Here is a 19511-nt window from a genome sequence, read left to right as displayed (position 1 = left end):
AATTGAAATGTGTCTCAACTTGTGTTTTCCTTTATATCGAAATATAATGTTTAGACAGTTTTTAATTGCAATACCATTAAAGAACATAGTGATAATTAGCTTTCGCAAACTGCCTACCAACCAAATTAATGGAGAGTATGTTAGATGATATAGTACTGTCATTAGTGTAAAGAGCGATCGTTAAGGGAAAACCAATTCTCTTTAAATCATTTTTACCTGTACTAGCTATAAAACCATCTTACTAAGTAATTAACTGAACATGTTTCCGGTTCACTAGCTTTCCGTGTAAATTACACCAATCAAATTTGTTCAAAATACTCATAAACACGGCACTGGTTAAAAAGGCACAATAGAGAGGTAGCTTTTATCGGCTATTTTGATATTCGGAAATATGCATTAACGTTCCGATGAGTCTTGTCATTTCGATTTGCTGTTCCGATGAGTCTTGTCATTTCGATTTGCTAGATGCAAACACAGAGACGTATCATTAAGAAAGGAGCGAGCGTGTACCTTTATAAGCACCGTTTTGAACCCAACGTTACGTATTCACACTAGCAACCTTGATCACTATGGCGAGTTGCGTTTCGATCGCGCTCTACTTTCTACTGACGATAGCATTTCATTTCGATGAACTCGGTGAGCATCATGGAACTGTTGAGGTACTGGGTGACACTATACAGCGCAAGCCCGTCTATGTCGGTGCTTTACTACCCACTGAGAGGGATCAAATCTACGATATGCTGCCTACCGTACAAGCTGCTGTAGATCATGTCAATGAGTTAGATGGACTATTGGACGATTATGAATTGAGGATAAGATGGAATTTGACAGAGGTAAGCTACTGTAAATAAAACGTACTTCATCTGTTAATTATCTGTCAACAGAAAACTCGCTGTACGAGTGAACCATTTTTTTTTTCTCTCAAAAAGTATGAAAATAAATTTTTACCGCAGGGAAAACACCGTTTTCATTCCAATTTTTGCATTATCCGACTCTGCTTATTTCTAAAATTATATTATGCTAAGATTCCGCTTGGTAAAACAAAGGATGATCACCGAGAGCAATATAGAACAAAAGCACAACCATAACTGAAATGACTTGTCTATTAGTACTAATTAGTATTGTGAATGCATTGCCTAATTTCAAGGACAAAGCACAACAAGGTTAACAGCCACAATACAAGTCATAGTGTTGTGGCTGTTTACCTTGTTGTTTTTGACCGATAGCTTTCTTAGATTGGCCTAGCGGGAAATTAGTAACTAAGAGGGTTTAAGTAAAAAATGATTTCAATAAACTTAATATAATATGTATTTGATATTTCCAGTTCATTGTGGGATATATTTGATTTCTAAAGAAACTCGTGTCCAGTTGTATAGTCCTAAGGTATGTGTTTTGTGTTGATCAAGAAGAGCCTAGAATAATTTGTGATTAATTTTTTGACATACAGGTGATGGCAAAATATTCTTTAAAAGAAGACCAAACTTCCTTATTTTTCTCTGATCATATCTTCATGAGGAAACCAACAGTTTGTTATATGACATATTTTGGCGTCGCAATTTCATCGGATACTGCAATATACCCCAACTACACGAGCTTATTTCAATGTGCCATGTCAAAACAAGCAGTTGTCCAGATGTGTACAAACAAACTGGCTTCATGTCTGTGATTCTTTATGTCTATCCCCGCCCCTACCCACGTCCCTCTCTCCCTCTCCTCTTTAACAAACATAAAGTTGTATTATTATATTTTGAATGTCAAAAGGTTGGTTTCATTGTGTATTTGATGGAGACTAAGAGACTGGATTTAATGACTTGTGAGACAGAAGTCATTGATGCTTAAAGTGATTTAAATTGTACTGTATCCATAGTCGCTTCGACTGAAAACCCTGAATCAAGAACATTAGGTGTTAAGATTATCATACATGACCGACTGTAAACCGGCTTGAGAAAACCCCTTTCTGCATTGTAAACAAAGGTTGTTATATCCCTTTGTCGGCATAGTATCATTCTCACCTATGTTCTGTCATCCTGTCTTGCTTTTCATGGCCTATAGCTCCTTACGGCACTTGATATTGACACCAAGTGTCTTTTACTTAAGCTTCGAAACCTTGGAGGAAAGTACGTTCGGCATGTGACACATCTTTGTCGGTTAATCTTACTCCTTTCTTTAAAGACTTTGATCCCTCCTTTCCGGAATAAGACACCCATTACCACCGTCTATTTATTCGATTGAAGTGCTTCAAGGTCGATGCATACTACTTTGATTGGGTATCATTTTCCCGCTTTCTTCAATATAGATGCCTTCTATTCTTGTTTGCTCCTTTGTTTGCTTTCGAAACAGGTTCGAAATATATTTTCTTTGTGTTTCTTAATGCCTCTGACGAAGGTCCGCTACAAAAAAAGAAGCAAAACTAGTACTGTGTAAAATGAATAATATTAAAATTGATTGCATCATTTTCCTGGTTTCATTTCAGAGGGACCCAGCAAATGCTTTACGGATTGTAAACCATTTCGTCAATGAAGGCCCGCCCGTGTCCATGGTATGGGGTCCGGTCTTCTCGAATGTTGCCGTGGTCGTCAATGAAGTTATTCCAAGATATAACGTTATTCAGGTACAATCAATTTGTCATTTCTTTCAAAAAAAATGATTTGTGCATTGAATAATAAATTTGTCATTTAAATCATACTTTGCTGAGTCTGAGTCTGCGTTTGACGTTTTTTTTAACGAGCATGATTTGTATCGGTTAAACTAAAATGTTAAATACAGGATAGAGTTTAATGAGACCCCCAATATATGTACCCATGAACTTGTTTCGCTTTGTTGATCTTGATGAAGTTTTTCAAAGGAATTAATGGACAACTATTATTGGGACGACGGCTGAGATTATTTTCTTGCGGCAATACAATGTGTATATAATTATAATAAGCAGCACACCAATTGTAATTCTATCCAGTTAGTAATTAATTCAGATCACCTTTGAAGGGTAACATAGTTCACAATTTATAGTGCGGAATATTATATTGTCATCTGCATGAAATTGAATTTAGCGCTAACGGAAGTTGAAGAAACCCTCATCAACGCTTTAGTGACACGTTTTCTTTCCCCAAAGTTGTAACCTTTAAACTAGACATTGGGTGTTTGTGAACAAACACAAATATAGGCGTCTTGGTTTAGACAGTTTTTTGTATTACTTTAAATAATTGTTAATGCAATTATTGTTTCGTACTTTCGGATGTTTTGTTGCCCAGATTGTCCATTTGCTGGCAACGTTTCTCAATGGTAATTGTATTCAAGACAGCTGTTAGACTGTTATTTGACTCGTCATTGGGCATGAAATTAAACGGAAACTAAAATATACAAAGTCATAAAACAAAATATAAAAAAAAGACACAGAAGACAATAGTTCAAAAATGCCGTAACGGTAAAAGTTAACAGTTTTGTGGCAGGAACAACTCCCATTGTCTTTGTTACTATGAAATGTATGTCAATAACTCCCAAATCTCCCATTTGACAACACGTCACTTTTGATTTACAACTTACTATCAGTCTTAGGTTTTTTAACACCGATTCAAAGAAGTATCAAACTTCGTTGCCGGGGGTAACATGCATGGTCCATGTAGACACACATTTCTTGAACGGAATCAAACCATTATATTGTTTTGTAGGTCATTAGTTTAATGGCGCGTTTGACACTTTCTTAATAAATACTTTATTTAGAGTATTCCATATTTGATTTACTCTCTCCGAAATTAAGGCCAAGGGGTCGTCATTGAATTAAAAAACACTTCAACGACCGAGAAAAGGGGCACTATTTGGTGATGTGTGCTTTGATTGCACTTAATTACATCTTATAGGAACGAGGTCTGTTACACAAACGGTGAAACTGTGTTCATCTTCCCACTTCTTATTTTTTCTTCTTCTTCGTTTTTTCTTTATTGCTCTCTTTCTTCCTGTCTTTTTCATCATAAAGAGTTGTACCATTCGTAGTTTCTCATACCAGCACATCCATCCATAGTGTTTATATGTTTTAGCTTATCTTGAATGCATCCCCCGTACATCCCAAAGCCTTGCATATAGTATTGGCTTTTAATACTAGCTTGAATGTGATGTTCGAACCCCCGACCATCCCAAGGCCTTGCATGTAGTCTTGGCTCGTTGTTCAAGCTTGAAGGTGAGGTTCGAATCCCCGACCGAAAACTCTGCATGTAAATTGGGCTCGTAGTGCCAGCTTAAAGGTGAGGTTACCTTTGCATGTAGTATGGGCTCTTAATACTAGCTTGAATGTAAGGTTCGAACCCCGACCATAGCTTTGAATGGACTTGCCGTGCATGTAGTCTAAGCTCGTAGTGCCAGTTTGAATGTGGACTTTGCTTGGGCCTTCTCCAACTTCTAAAGCTGACCTTTCTTGACCATCTTCGACGAGAGTAACTTCCGACCTACAGGTTAGAGTATCGTATTCACTCCTGATGTTCCTTTAGTTTCTAATAAACTATAACACTCATCGGTAATTAATAATTAATTGTAATATCCGTTTTAGGTAGTGACTGCTTCATCTACAACTCTTCAGGATCGAACTCGTTATCCTCTAACGATCCAAGTTGGTGCAATAGATGACGAGTTTACAGTCCCATCCAAAGTGGCCTTCCTTAAACTGATGGGGTGGACAAAGGTTGCTCTTATCTTTCAAGATAATCAATATTTCAGACAGGTACGTGTTGTGAAAATCAACGTGTCGTTGCTCTTGTAGCTTTATTTATTGTGTTTATTTTTATATTTATTTTTTTATTTGTTGCTTTGTACTGTTTAAATATAGCAGTTTAAACAAAAGTTCATTCATTTAAACACCTGGCTCTTTGTAGGTGGTAGTTAAACAGCAGGACAATTATCTATCTTAGAACTGAGAAGTCTCCCGAATTCAGATAATCTACTCCGCGGTAGTAGTATATAAAGCAAGACAGTTCTCTAAAGAACAAACTCTACCTGGCAAGTTAGATACACACATGGTGTTACCGAAGACCAAAATAATTATACATTTATACCTCACCTCCAGCTCCAAACCCGTAAAAGTTGAAATGTTTGGGCCATCAACGAACAAGTTCATGGTCACTTTATTTTAGCCTGAACTTGGTTTCATTATTCTTAACAGGTCCTCTAGGAATGGTATCGAATGCCTAAGTGGAACAGACCGACTACAACGAGTCTGAACGAGAAAACCGAAATCATGGCTATGTAAATGAAAACGTAATTGATTGCATTAGGCTAAGATCTAAAAAGGAACACTAATTTGAGTGAATGTGGGGGAAGTACGTTAAACTGAAACCGTCTTCATGAATTACAATTACTTTTTTGAAAACATGTCTCCAGGAAAACATAAATTTATGTTCTGCTTTTGTGAATCGTATTCATCTGGCATTATTTAGCCTTGATGCTGCTTAGATAGGAACCCACAATGATACCCACAACGTAGCGGATATAAGTCTGTTTCAGAACGAACCCAACATGTTAAACAAAAGGAAATGCTGATTACACCTTTATGCAATCAAAGGTTTGTAAGTTTGATGTATGAGGCTACATCAAAATTAGCCCTTAAAATGTATCACGGTAAATAGTATAAACCTAACAACAAAGCAAAGAAAATGCAGTTGAACAAAATAAAATAAACATTGGCGCGAAGACAAGTTTCTTGGGTTTTGATAAATGCCGCATTTAACATGAAATCTACACTAGGTTCAAATGAATAATCACCAAACTGGCCTCAAGTAGGGTGTTTGTTTTTAGGCAAAGTAAGTACTTTCACTTAAACGGACAGTATTTTCTTACCGAATGTAAACAAACTGGATGCGTTAGATACACGTTCTTGACCCAACCCGCACTGTGGCGGGAAACATGACATCAATTTCTCGTTCAAGGTAAACATTGCTTTGACGTGACTACACTACACAACTGCAAATACTCAACTTGCGGTTAAATGGACTATTCAACAGCAATTACTCAACTTGCAGTTAAATTGCGCCAATTAAGAGTCATACTTATTGAAGTTTATCAATGGTCAGCTTGCCCATTTCGTATACTTTGGTATGATTGTGTTCACTGTAGACATGTATGTCTTAACATCGTGTAAACAGCTGAAACCTCTGTATATAATAATTGACTTATATTATTCAATTGTGTTCACGAGCTAATCTATATTTAAAATACACATTTAATTAACAAAACAATAATGACATGCGAAATAACCCCGTGTCAGTTGCATCTGACATTGCAATTCACGATTGTCTACATCTGTCATTACTCCTTCTAGAATATCAAGAACCTTGCAGGTGCCTTGGAAGACAATGACGTCACCATCTTGACGACAGAGACGGTAAAGGACTTGAATAACCTCGATGAGCAGATACAGAGTCTGAAGGTAAGTCGCTCTTAAATAAATGGATCGATATAAGTTGAATCTCATATTTTCTATTTCATCGTCATTTGCCAATAATTCATTGCAGACTTGGACAAGTTTGGTAGTTTGTCAAATACCAGTATTTCCACTTGATGTCTGCCAATATATTATATGCAAACAATCACAAACCTGGGCAAGTTTTGGCTTATTTGGTCATCAATTCCGAAACAAACAAAACCCTTGTCGCACAAAAATTGAGTGTGTTTCCAGATGCCTGAGAATAGTTTTAGGGACTGAAGCTTTATCTAAGTGTCAAACATTTCAGTGAGAAACTACCCCTTTTTCAAAAAACTATGTTACTTCAGAGGGAGTCATTGTTATAAATTAATATCTCTTCGTCTGCCGTTACCAAGTAATTTTAAATAAAAAATGTAACCTTTAATTTATTAATGGCGTGCACAGTACCTTTAAAAACGATATTTAGTCTTTAAGAACTCTGCTGAAAAGGGTAGTAATTTGGTTACAAACTGTGAATAATTAACGATTGGGTAGCCCCCCTTTTCAAATGAATTTAACACAAATAAAAATATACGCAAAATTATTTCAAGGGCGGTCGTAGTTTGCCCTATTTCTGTTTATATTTCTAGCTGGTGCCGAAATGCTTGTTGCATGTTATTCGAACCTTGTTGTTCAGCATCCAATCAACTGTTTCTCTTACACCTCTTGTTGCATTGGATTAAAGTTTCCATAATGTTGCTTTCCTTTATCCAGTGTTTAAAGGGGCCTGCAATAACTCAGGGTTCAAATGTGGACGCTAAACCTATTGTTCAAGATAATAATATGCACACCCGGTAAATGTACCAAGTTGTTAAGTTTAACATTACCCTATACATATTTTACTTCATACCACTGTATCATCAATTGATCAAGTAAAAAAAAAAAAAAATAAATAAAAATCAACCTTAAAATCATTGGACACCTTCGGTAAACAGTATTATCCAAGGCCTACACTTCGTGTATCACAACTTATATAATAAACTAACAAACCTGTGAAAATTAAGGCTCAATCGGTCACCAGGAGTCGGGAGAAAATAACGGAAAACCCACTCTTGTTTCCGCATGTTTCGCCGTGTCATGACATGTGTTTAAAATAAATCCGTAATTCTCGACATCGAGAATTGATATTGTTTTAATGTTTTTTTTCAAAAAGTAAAGCATTTCATGGATTAATACTTCAAAAGAAGTCTTTCACCATTACCTTCTGTAAACCCGGTAAATTATTTATAAATCTGTGAATTTTTTTTATTTTTTTTTCTGTACCGAAAGTGTCCAATGGCTTAAAATATACATATATATATATACCTTTAACATTTCTTATCATATTTTTGTACCATTTCATTTGATTCATAATTCACCCGAATTAATTAATTAATTAATTAATTCATTCATTCATTCATTCATTCATTCATTCATTCATTCATTCATTCATTCATTCATTCATTCATTCATTCATTCATTCATTCATTCATTCATTCATTCATTCATTCATTCATTCATTCATTCATTCATTCATTCATTCATTCATTCATTCATTCATTCATTCATTCATTCATTCATTCATTCATTCATTCATTCTTTCATTCATTCATAAATAGCTAATTAGTTAATTAAATACTATTTCAATCCACAGAGACATGATGCTCGAATTATATTTGCAGGATTTTACAGTCCCCAATGTGTGGAGTTTATGTGTAAGGTAAGGTTAGCTTTTCAATTATATCTGTTTCTATTAATCCGGTTTTGCTATACCTTTATGCCAGGTACTAGTTAATAATTAAGCACGATATTTTGTTGTTTTTTAGAACTTGTGAACCTCCCGAATAACCCGATAAATCTACTCTGTGGTAGTAAAATATAAAGAAAGACAGTTCTCTAAGAAAAACACTCTACCGGGCAAGATATACACATCGTGTAACCAAATTTGTATTTACACCTCACCATGCAATACCTCAAATTATATTATTATTATACATACTATTTTTCTTGAAAAGCTATTTATTTGGTTGTACGCTTAATATCGGTGTCCCTTTCATTACTTTGGAAAATAACATCACATAAATCTTGCTCAGCTCCCTGTGGAGTGAACAGCATGAGCTGCTGTGCCAGTCCAATGGCTTTTACAACACAATATGAACATCTACCCTCACAGATACTCATTTATACCACTGGATGGAGAGAAGCAATTCAAGTAAAGAACGCGACTTCATTTACTGGATTTCGAACCCACACCCCGGCCCGGTGACTTAACCATCGAAACTTCAATTCGATGCTCTACACTTCACTTTACATTTTACACTTTATATTGCAAAAAAATCTTACAGATGAAAACTATACATTTATTGTGTAATGCAACTTCTGCTCTTTCTTTGTTGGTACCCAGGTTTATAGAGCCAATCTTGCTGGTGCTAAGCACGTATGGATTCTACCCGGTTGGTACCCGGCGAGTTGGTGGAAAAATCGAACCGCTTCAACATGTTCAGATGAAGAGATAACTAAAGCCCTGGAGTTTCATTTTGAATTTAGCTGGGACCTTGCAGTGAAAAATGCTTCACTAATTGACTTCAATGGTGTGGTAAGTGAGTTATTTTTCCAAAACGCCTAGAACTCCTTACTCGAGTCATACTCGTAGACAGTTGTATAGTCTTGGTCACTCGGCTAATAATATACTGTAGATAATAAAAACTAAAGGAAACTCTTGTATTTCTATGAAGCTATTTGGTTCACTACTCGAGTGCCATATTGAAGGAAGTTACTCATACTCAGACTTGAGTACTAGTTAAGTATCACTTTAAAGCTACTTGTACTGAATTCACTACTCGAGTGCCATAATGAATGAAGTTACTCATACTCAGACTTGAGTACTAGTTACGTATCACTTTAAAGCTACTTGTACTGAATTCACTACTCGAGTGCCATATTGAATGAAGTTACTCATACTCAGACTTGAGTACTAGTTAAGTATCACTTTAAAGCTACGTGTACTGAATTCACTACGCGAGTGCCATATTGAATGAAGTTACTCATAATCAGACTTGAGTACTAGTTAAGTATCACTTTAAAGCTACGTGTACTGAATTCACTACGCGAGCGCCATATTGAATGAAGTTACTCATACTCAGATTTACTACTATGTCATACTCGTTATCGGAGATCTAAGTCCGAATTGCTCAGTCGGCAATCGTTCATCCACTAGTAATGACTTGGACACTGAAATACCTTCACTATGACAATAACATGGACACTTAAACTCGAGACTGAACAAACTCGTCACCAAGACTACTTATTCGGCTGTACTTTGCGCTCAACTTAAAAGTACTTGACTATGAAACATTGTCATCAGGTTTTCCTCATAAAACATTTATACAATGAACTCATACATATTTCAATCGACTAAAACATAAAGAGTGAGCAATCGCTAAACGGCTTGTTTGTATGTAACACCCACACACGCGTACACAACTTTAATATCCAGTACGTGGAGTCTTGTTATTGTTGTTCTACTATTCCAATAAAAACAATGGCACTATAAGCCAACAAATATAAGGTATTATTTGCGGTCAGGGATCGTAACGGTCGAGTTGGTTCCTACCGAGAATGAGCCAAACCACATTTTAGTGTGCCGGCCTACAACGGCATTCTCGATGAGCCGTCTTGTTTCATAATTGAGTTATGAAGCCAGAGTCAACTAAACTCAAAGACTGCGTAGCTCGGATGAGCAGTTGAGAAAAAAAGAAACATGCACTTTGTGTAATGATATGATGACTTAATGTTAATAATGAACCATACTGCGTCATGCTTCGTTGAAATCCTTCAGAAACTTGTCTACCATTTTATATTGGCAATAACTTTAATTAAATAAGTATTAACTTAATTGTAGCAAGGATAAAAGCATAATATTTGCGGGCGCCATTGCTTGTGTTGATTGATTAATTACCAACACGCTCGCCCTGTATGTTGCTGTCTTTGATATAAAATATAAAGCTATATAGTTAAATGTACCCTGCATACATCAACGTCGACTTGTCAGGAATATCGTGGTTATTTGTTTCTCATTCTAACACAGTGTATGATTTATCATATCATTTTCCCCTTCTTATGTTATATTATCTTTTTGCAGTCCTTGATGTTGAACAATTGTCACACCTCGGTGGCATTTAAAGCTTCGAAATGAAAAATGGAATCACATTCAGAATCTTTGAAATAAAACATCTGCTTGCTCTCTACGAAATAAAACACCTCTGTTTGCATTATGTTGACAATTGAAGTATATATGTAGTTTACTAGGCCTGGCAGCCACGTGGGGGAAAAGTCTGTTGTTGTGTTGCATCAACTTGACAACCTCGAAAGGAACATATCACATTACGTGTGCGTAAAGTAGTCATACCTAGCATCAAATATTAATGTAAAATGTCAATATTATAACTGCCTGTCCATATGTTTATTCTTCTAGAAACCAAAGCCGGACCATTTAGACTTTCTTACAGGACAAATAAACAACAAGAAAAACAACGCTCACATCAAAGCCTACGATGGCATGATAACGATTGCTATGGCTCTCAATGCATCGATACAAGAACTGATAAAGCTTAATCCTCCCAGAGGACTGGACGAGTTTACTTATGACGATTGCAACATGACACGAATTCTCTGGCAGAATACTTTGATGACAGACTTTGTTGGTCTGACAGTAAGTTTGTCATTAATGTCATCTTATAGTAATAGTTAGTTCATTTTGAACCAAGTTGCCATCACACAAACGGGCTAGTAGCACTGTGGACAGATTTAAAGACACATTTAAATTTGAATTGTTTCAAACAGCTTTTCAGTCGTTTTCTTTAATTGTTTTGTTATGCGCTTTCAGCTCAAGATTAGGTGGATATTGCGCAATATAAATATTCATTATTATTAATATTATTAAGTTCCATATCTGTATATTATTTTCATCTACTAACCATGGCAAGTGCTAAACCAGAACAATTGATATACATGTGTAATATTTGCTATTAATTACAAATTCAAGATAAATTATCTCAATATGTCAGCTTTAACCGTTGCCCATGGATTGAAAGTGACATTTACTGTGTCTGGCTTAAGTCATAGGCCTACCAGGAGAAACAATGTATTCCCAAAATGACAATTAGAATATATCACAACTTTAAACAAAAACGAGCAGAGTGCTTGGCAGAAACAATACTAAACAAGATTAAGTTTTTTTTTCTTTCTTCAAAACTTTGAATTCGTTTTATGGAGTTTAATTATGTTTGTTTGCCTTTTTGTTTAACTGCAGGGACAAGTTTCTTTCGACGATGACCTTGAACGTAACGTGTCGTCATACATATCACAGTTCCAAGGTATTAAAACCAACATCACCCTGATCTGAACAACAATTGGTACAATCCAAATACAATGCTTTTGGAAGAGAGAATTATTTATCTTTATTGTGCAGTAAGAAACACTAAAATATTTATCCCCAATACAAATTTAACTTCATTATAACCTTTATCTTGTTATATTATCGAAAAAGTAAAAGCGTCCCCTGAACTGCCGAAATGTCGTATTATTTTCCAATACATTTCGCCCTTCTGTGATTACATTCTAGCATGAAAGGTAGAAACACAACGACTCAAATTATTTTCAAAATGCAATTATGGTAATTTTATTGAGTTAATTCCGCTCTTTTTTACGAGGTAAAGCTATTAAATTGATTTCGAATGGAGCTGACGATATTTAAAGTTGGTGTATCAGTCCTACTTTATGAAGGATTGACATCAACATTATTTCTCTCTGTCTTTCTCTGTGTTTTTTTGTAGGAGACGGTTTCGTGAGGGTGGCTCAATATTTTCCTGAAGGAATTCATCTCATACCGGACAAGCCTATATCATGGAATGGTTAATATTCGTTAATACATCGTATTTACCGGTTTATAACCATTTTATGCTTACACTTTGCAATCAGTAACATATAATTCAAGTGTCAATTTCTGTTTAATCCATATGCAACGATTTGTGTTAGCACTGTCCTTTCCCAAGTCACGTAAGATTTAAGTTTACTTATTAGTTCATGCCAATGTCATAGTATTAGTTATTAGTCTATAAGTCTGCTATATCGTTTTCATGTTGACGTGTTAATTATTTCATTAGCATTCTAAAAATAAAATATAACAAATTTGATTTAAAAGGACATCCTGGAGTTTTGACGGTGTCGTTGATGTTGATTTAAAGGCCCTATTTTATAAAGATGTTAAGTAGAAAAAAACTGCTCAGCTAAGCAGCAAATGAGTTGGGCACTATAGTTGAAACAATGCAACTGTTAAGGTCCAACAGGTGATATTCTGTTTATGTTAAGCAATTAATTATGTAAGTTTGTTTTGTTTTACCTGGCAGGGTCATATAGGCCAGTTGATGGTGAGCATGAAACTGAAATAAGAGTTCGAGTGTCTGGTATATTGAAGATTGTGATTGTTACTCTTACAAGTTTTGGAGTCTTGATTGCTTTGATATTTCTAGTTATCAACATCACTCTGCGAAAACAAAGGTGAGTTTTGTTTATGAGGACATCACAATCCTAGCAACAATATAACTTTATAATTTGTCTAACCTATAGGCCTAGGGCTTCGAGCTAATTGTGACTCTATTCCAAAATAATACAGTCAAATGTTTGCGCCATGTGAGCCTGAGCCTGTGTGTGGTATAGGTTAAGAGTAGTCCGTGACTTGCAGCCTCGTACCTTTAATGCGGACTGAACTTAAACCTAAAAGAAGCCGGCGACACTTTTAGTAATTATTAAAATTATTTATTTATATTTCCATTTTCCATTAAGAGCCATCAAGATATCGAGTCCTAAAATCAACAATCTGATTGTTTGTGGATGTCTCCTTCTTTACTCCTCTGTCTTCGTATCTGGAATGGACACATCTGGATTAAATGAAACTGGATTCATCATCACGTGCTATGTAATTATGTAGAAATTAAAAAAAGGAATATATATTACACAAACACAGTCTACATTTTGACATCATAGCCTGTAAACAATGTTCATTTAATTCAATGCATAACCATTCTTTGCCCAATTGCAGTACGTTAAAACTAGTTCTTTTGTCAGAACGCAAATACCTGTTTTACTACTTCAAAAACAAACATCATATTTTAATACTGTGCGATTCATTGAATTTCAACAGAGGGCGCAAATAAAAAAGATAAACTCAATTTAACTTGTATTGTAGTTCGTCAAGTCATAAATGAAATTATTTCCCATTCACCCCACCATTACGTATTTGTGACACCAATTAAATCAACCCACTATTACTCCTTACAGGTGCAAATCTGGCTCATATGTGTGGGATTTTCCCTCTCATTTGGGTCACTGCTGGTCAAGACATATCGTATCTTTGCTATCTTTAGAAAGGCTGTGGAAAAGTTCAAGAAAATAGTAAGTGTTCATGACTTAGATACTCTGTTGTGTTGTGTTGTGTTGTGTTGTGTTGTGTTGTGTTGTGTTGTGTTGTGTTGTGTTGTGTTGTGTTGTGTTGTGTTGTGTTGTGTTGTGTTGTGTTGTGTTGTGTTGTGTTGTGTTGTGTTGTGTTGTGTTGTGTTGTGTTGTGTTGTGTTGTGTTGTGTTGTGTTGTGAACTAAGAACAATATAGGGCATAACAATGTATGGATTTGAAACACCACGTGGACTAGCATACGTCCACAGTGTTGTTCACCTTGAATTAGCATTTGCCTTGAAGACACTGGACACTATTGGTATTGTCAAAGACCAGTCTTCTCACTTGCTGTATCTCAACATATGAATCTGTGAAACTTTCAATCGGTCATCGAAGTTGCGAGATAATAAAGAAAGAAAAATAAAAACTCCCAGTTGTTACACGAAGTTGTGCGCTTTCGGATGCTTGATTTCGAGACCTCAAAGTCTAAATCTGAGGTCTCAAAATCAAATTCGTGAAAAATTGCTTCTTTTTCGAAAACTACGTCACTTCAGAGGGAGCCGTTTCTCACAATGTTTTATACTATCAACCTCTCCCCTTTACTCATAATCAAGAAAGGTTTTATGATAATAATTATGTTGAGTAATTACCCATAGTGTCCACTGCCTTTAAGTGTGAAGAGCAAATAGTGCACAGAGAGACTGCATTCCGGAGCTGCGTGCTGTTATGTTGTTTTTGTTCAATTATTATAGTCTTTGAGAAATACGATGCTCCGGTGGAAAATGGAGCCAACATCGTTTATTCGTTCTTTTGTGATTTCTCACTGGGAACTAGTTTTTGAATCATTAATTATAAATGGCACCTTTGATATTACTAAAATTGCCAACATCAGTCCGTTTTGTCTTCTTAATAGTACTTGCCAGATCGTAAATTGATGTTAGCGGTAGGACTACTAGTCCTTGTAGATTGTGTAATCATCATAGTATGGGCCATCTTTGGACAAACCGTGGTCAAACAAGTCCCGTTGGAGAGAAAGGTATTTCGATTATAAGTGGATCTCTTGGTTTACACTTACTACCGGTCTGAGTCTGAGGCTCTGATCGGGGCCCAAATTCATAGAGCTGCTAAGCACAAACATAAGCTTAGCATGACATTTCTTCCTTTAAATTTGATTAAAGATGATTACTAACCAAATTTCCACGTGATTTTCATGATAAGTAAACGACACTCAAATACCAGTAACACGCAATATGTAACATAAGGTTGGTAATCCTGTTTTTATCCTCCAGTAAGAAATATCATGCTAAGCACATTTGTGTGCTTATCAGCTCTATGAAATTGGCCCCAGTTTGTTAAGCTAAACACAATGTTCCTTTACCCTATGCTTTATAATTATATTGCTTACTCCTAATTCACGTCTCTCAGTCAAGATAATTGATTGTCTATTAGACTCTTGATCTCTTTATATATCGTGTTTGTGTTTCTACCGTGTTTACTACCTTGTTTTGTGTACGTTCTTCTTGTTTTTTGAGAATAAAAATACGCAACAAAAAACACCGATTTAATTGTTCAGCTATGGAAATGACACTAAAAGAGTAATTTTTTTTTCTTCTCTGTGATTGTTTCTCCAGCTCTCCGATACCACCAGCCCTGACAGAGAAGAATACATCATAACCGTGTTATATCATTGTCATTCACAACAAGAACTCTTCTTAATGTGCGCCCTCTATGGTTTCAAAGGGAGTATTCTTGTCTTTGGTATTTTCATGGCATGGGAGACAAGACACGTCAAAGTCCGAGGACTTAATGACAGTAGGTACAATGATATGTAATCTCAAGAAGTGGCTTGTGATTATAAAATCTTTATTCTTATTACGTCAGCTCATAATAAGCCCATAACAAGATCCTCTATTATTAATTTTATTATAACTAAGAGATGTTAAACACAGAGTATCACTACCTTTCAGAGTTCTGTAAAAAAAAAAAAAAAAAAAACAGGCGCATATTTTCGACTGATTCAAACTGCCTCTGGCAACCAGACTATTTCAGTGCTCTAGTTTGTCACACATCTGCTCTAGATTGGCAGAGGTAGAGGGTTCGAATCCCACCCGCGTAATAAGTGAATAGTGTTCACACAATGTGGTAGAGTAGCGAACATACAGTGCTTATAAGTGCAGGTTTAACACCAAATGTTCCTCTAATTCCATGTAGTACCATTGTATACCACTTGTTTATTTGGAAGTTAGTTTGAAGGTAATATTTGGATGAAAATTATAAACATAACTTTATTTTCCTGTGCAGGAATCCGGATGAATTTTTCCCCATGAATGAATTGGGTTCATTAACAAGAACTAAAAGCAAATAATGGTGTTGACTATTCCTCCATACGATGAGTCAAACTATCTCTTTAATAAATGGCAAACGTATAATTTGTTTTTAGGTAAATACGTCGTCCTATCAATCTGTATTGTTGGAGTCACAGTAGCCATCGCGATACCAACTCTATATTTCTTCATGGAAAATGCAGATTTACATTTCTGTTTCTACGGGATTTCAGTCATCTTCGCAAATACCTCGGTACTGTGTGTCGTTTTTCTTCCAAAGGTATTGTTTTTGTTGACAAATAATTTAGAAACATCAAAGTTAAAAGGCACTCTACACCAATTATGTAAGCACAAAACTTACTTGGCAACGAACTATGGGGATAATATGCCAAGTGAGAATATCCAAACGTGTCAGTGCCCTCAACACAAAATACAGGGTCTACTTTTGTCTGTTTTTTATTATATATTTTTTGTATCAAGTTTCGTCAAATGTGTCTTACCAGTTGCCTGGATCGACGAAGACTGAAAGAACACACACACACACACACACACACAAATCAAACTTATAATTGACTGTATTTGACTATTATATGATTGAAAGCTTTGTTTATAAACGCAGTTGGTTTCATATCCCCTTTCAGTTTTATTTGTGGCATACGACTCGTGGGGGCGCCCTTCGCGTGACCATGATGGATATGTCCGAATCCAGCTGCACAACCGTAACTGAAAGAAATCGCAGGAATGAACTACACACGAAGCATAAAGAGGTAAGTTATTCTCTAGAGTCATTTATGGTCCTCATTTATAATCATGATACATTTTCAGAGATAGTTTCGTTTGAGAATATTATTATAAGTATGGTGTTTTAACTACAACTGATTCGCTGCCCAAATTGACTGTTGAAACCATGGTCAGTGCAACCATGTAAAGCTCTGAAGCCATCGACATGGGGCTAGTAAGGTTATTGGTGACGTTGTATCCACAACCAAAGCCGTTGGTTTGAATGTGGACCTAGGCTCAAGATCGAGTTTCAAGACTGCGATCAGCTCATGTACAATTAGTAGACATTATGAGTTCAAAATGCCTGCGTGGTTTCTTGACCCAATGCACTAGTGCGGGCAATCTTGTGCTATGATTTATGTGTGACATAGTGCAGTGTAAATAAGAGATACATCCACTGAACTGTGCCGGGTAAAATAATTGTTGCAATCAACATTTGTCAACCTAAAAGTTTACATGTGACTATAAGAGTAAAGCTATGATGCTTGGTAAGACCTTCATATTGGTGCAGCATTCTTGAATTTTCCATATTCCATTATTGCTATGGCAGATGGAGGCCACGTTATACAGGTGTATTTAGTGAACTTTGATAAAAGTACTGTATGGATGCGAATATTAATAATACATGCATTGTACTTATCATTGTTTCTATATGTGTTTCAGAAACTTGAAGTTCTTACTAATTTACTTAAGGACTATAAAAACCTGGTTTGGAGAAACGATGGCCTTAGTCGTGAGCGCCGAAGACAAAACTCAATTACGAAACTTTCTTCAATCTGAGCGCTGAGTTTATTCATGATTTTTTGTTCAGCCAGCTTGGTATTAATGATGTATATTATAACAATTTCGGTCATCGTTTTATGGCTGTTTGAATATTTTACGACTGAAGTGAATATGACAATGAATACATTAATATGTGCATAATGATGATAATGTACGTAGAGGGTTGAGTTCTGGTCTAGGATTCACTTTTCTTTTTTTAACTCAGTTTATTGAGTTGTGTGAACGGTGGTAACGTACGAATGTTGTGTGTATGTTTGTTTGTGTATTTCTTTGTTTGGTTTGTCTGTCGGGGGGTTGTGGTTGTTGTTTGTGTGTGTTTTGAGTCAAGGTATGTGTTATTGGTGATGGGTGTGTGAGGATGACTGATAGGTAGTGTTTGTGGTAATAGCAAACTTGGTTTGATTATTTGGTACTGATGGAGGCCTGTAGGGCGAGTTAAGGGCATGGGAACTTGAGTTTAGATGAGAGTTTGCTCATTAGGTCAATAGTGTGTTGTGTTGTTTTTAGTTTTGAATATCATTAGATTAGTGAACGCTAGCAAAAGACTCATAGAATTACAACCAATGGCAGGCAAATGGAGAAGAGGGGTCCATGGAGATTGAGAGATTGTGGGATCACCATGGCAACATGTAGTAAAATAACAAGTGACACTAGGTCAAGGACATTATTTGAGGGCTTCATCTGAATGGATGTAGAACGTGATGGTGATGAATTGTTGTCGATTTTGGTTGATTCAGGTGCCGAATGGTGGTGATTGTAGAGGTCATGGTGACTATGGTGGTGATAGGGTGATTATGATGACTATGGTGGTGATAGGGTGATTATGATGGTCTATCTCTGATGATGATTATGATGGTCTATCTCTGATGATGATTATGATGGTCTATCTCTGATGATGATTATGATGGTCTATCTCTGATGATGATTATGATGGTCTATCTCTGATGATAATTATGATGGTCTTTCTCTGATGATGATTATGATGGTCTATCTCTGATGATAATTATGATGGTCTTTCTCTGATGATGATTATGATGGTCTATCTCTGATGATGATTATGATGGTCTATCTCTGATGATGATTATGATGGTCTATCTCTGATGATAATTATGATGGTATATCTCTGATGATGATTATGATGGTCTATCTCTGATGATAATTATGATGGTCTATCTCTGATGATGATTATGATGGTCTATCTCTGATGATGATTATGATGGTCTATCTCTGATGATGATTATGATGATAGGATAAATTGTGACATTAGGGTGATTTGAACAGGACTCATATTTCTTCTGAACTTTCCTGAATTGTCTTCAGTTAATATAAACTGTCTTTAGGCACATCAATTAGGTTGCACCGTGCCATTTCATAATAATTGGTCGAATTTGTGAAGATGAAAAGCATGGACGTTGATGTGAACAAATTTAAGTCTTAGGGATTGGTTTTATAAAGTCAAAAAGTAGAACGAATTTCCACCTTCTCACCAAGAATAATTATCAGGAAAAATATTGCCTTTTAAATTTACATTAGGTTTGCATTAAGGTAACACTGGAAAGAAAACACATTGGTCTACATAATGTCTGTTTTAAGATATATTTGTATGTATATTTATTTATATATTTCAACATATTCCATTTTGCAGAGAATTATCCAGCTCGTTTTGTTAATAAATCATTATTGTTATTATTAATCATTATCAATATTATATATTTAATACGATTATTAATTAATATACTTTGTACACACA

The 19511-nt window shown here is 35.7% G+C and overlaps 1 protein-coding gene across 1 annotated transcript; it reads left to right on the top strand.

The window, feature by feature from the left end:
• Positions 1-569: 569 nt before the first annotated feature.
• On the top strand, positions 570-17851 carry LOC139953343 (gamma-aminobutyric acid type B receptor subunit 2-like). The gene is made up of 14 exons (XM_071952852.1): positions 570-833; positions 2474-2611; positions 4538-4708; positions 6302-6409; positions 11736-11799; positions 12259-12336; positions 12832-12982; positions 13268-13400; positions 13763-13876; positions 14788-14910; positions 15506-15686; positions 16315-16478; positions 16840-16965; positions 17642-17851. The coding sequence occupies exons 1-14, from the start codon at positions 570-572 to the stop codon at positions 17756-17758; spliced, it is 1932 nt and encodes a 643-aa protein (XP_071808953.1). The 3' UTR covers positions 17759-17851.
• Positions 17852-19511: the final 1660 nt, after the last annotated feature.

The sequence above is a fragment of the Asterias amurensis genome, chromosome 21 (genome assembly GCF_032118995.1).
Source record: "Asterias amurensis chromosome 21, ASM3211899v1".
Classification (NCBI taxonomy): domain Eukaryota; kingdom Metazoa; phylum Echinodermata; class Asteroidea; order Forcipulatida; family Asteriidae; genus Asterias; species Asterias amurensis.
Note: the sequence above shows the minus strand (reverse complement) of the source record. Positions and strands in the feature narration are given on the sequence as shown.

Excerpts from the sequence above, each read along its gene's own strand:
- LOC139953343 (XM_071952852.1), top strand. The coding sequence starts at position 570 with ATGGCGAGTTGCGTTTCGATCGCGCTCTACTTTCTACTGACGATAGCA. Across the intron at positions 11,800-12,258 it reads ATACATATCACAGTTCCAAG|GAGACGGTTTCGTGAGGGTG; the intron begins GTATTAAAACCA and ends GTTTTTTTGTAG. Across the intron at positions 12,983-13,267 it reads ATCACTCTGCGAAAACAAAG|AGCCATCAAGATATCGAGTC; the intron begins GTGAGTTTTGTT and ends TTTTCCATTAAG.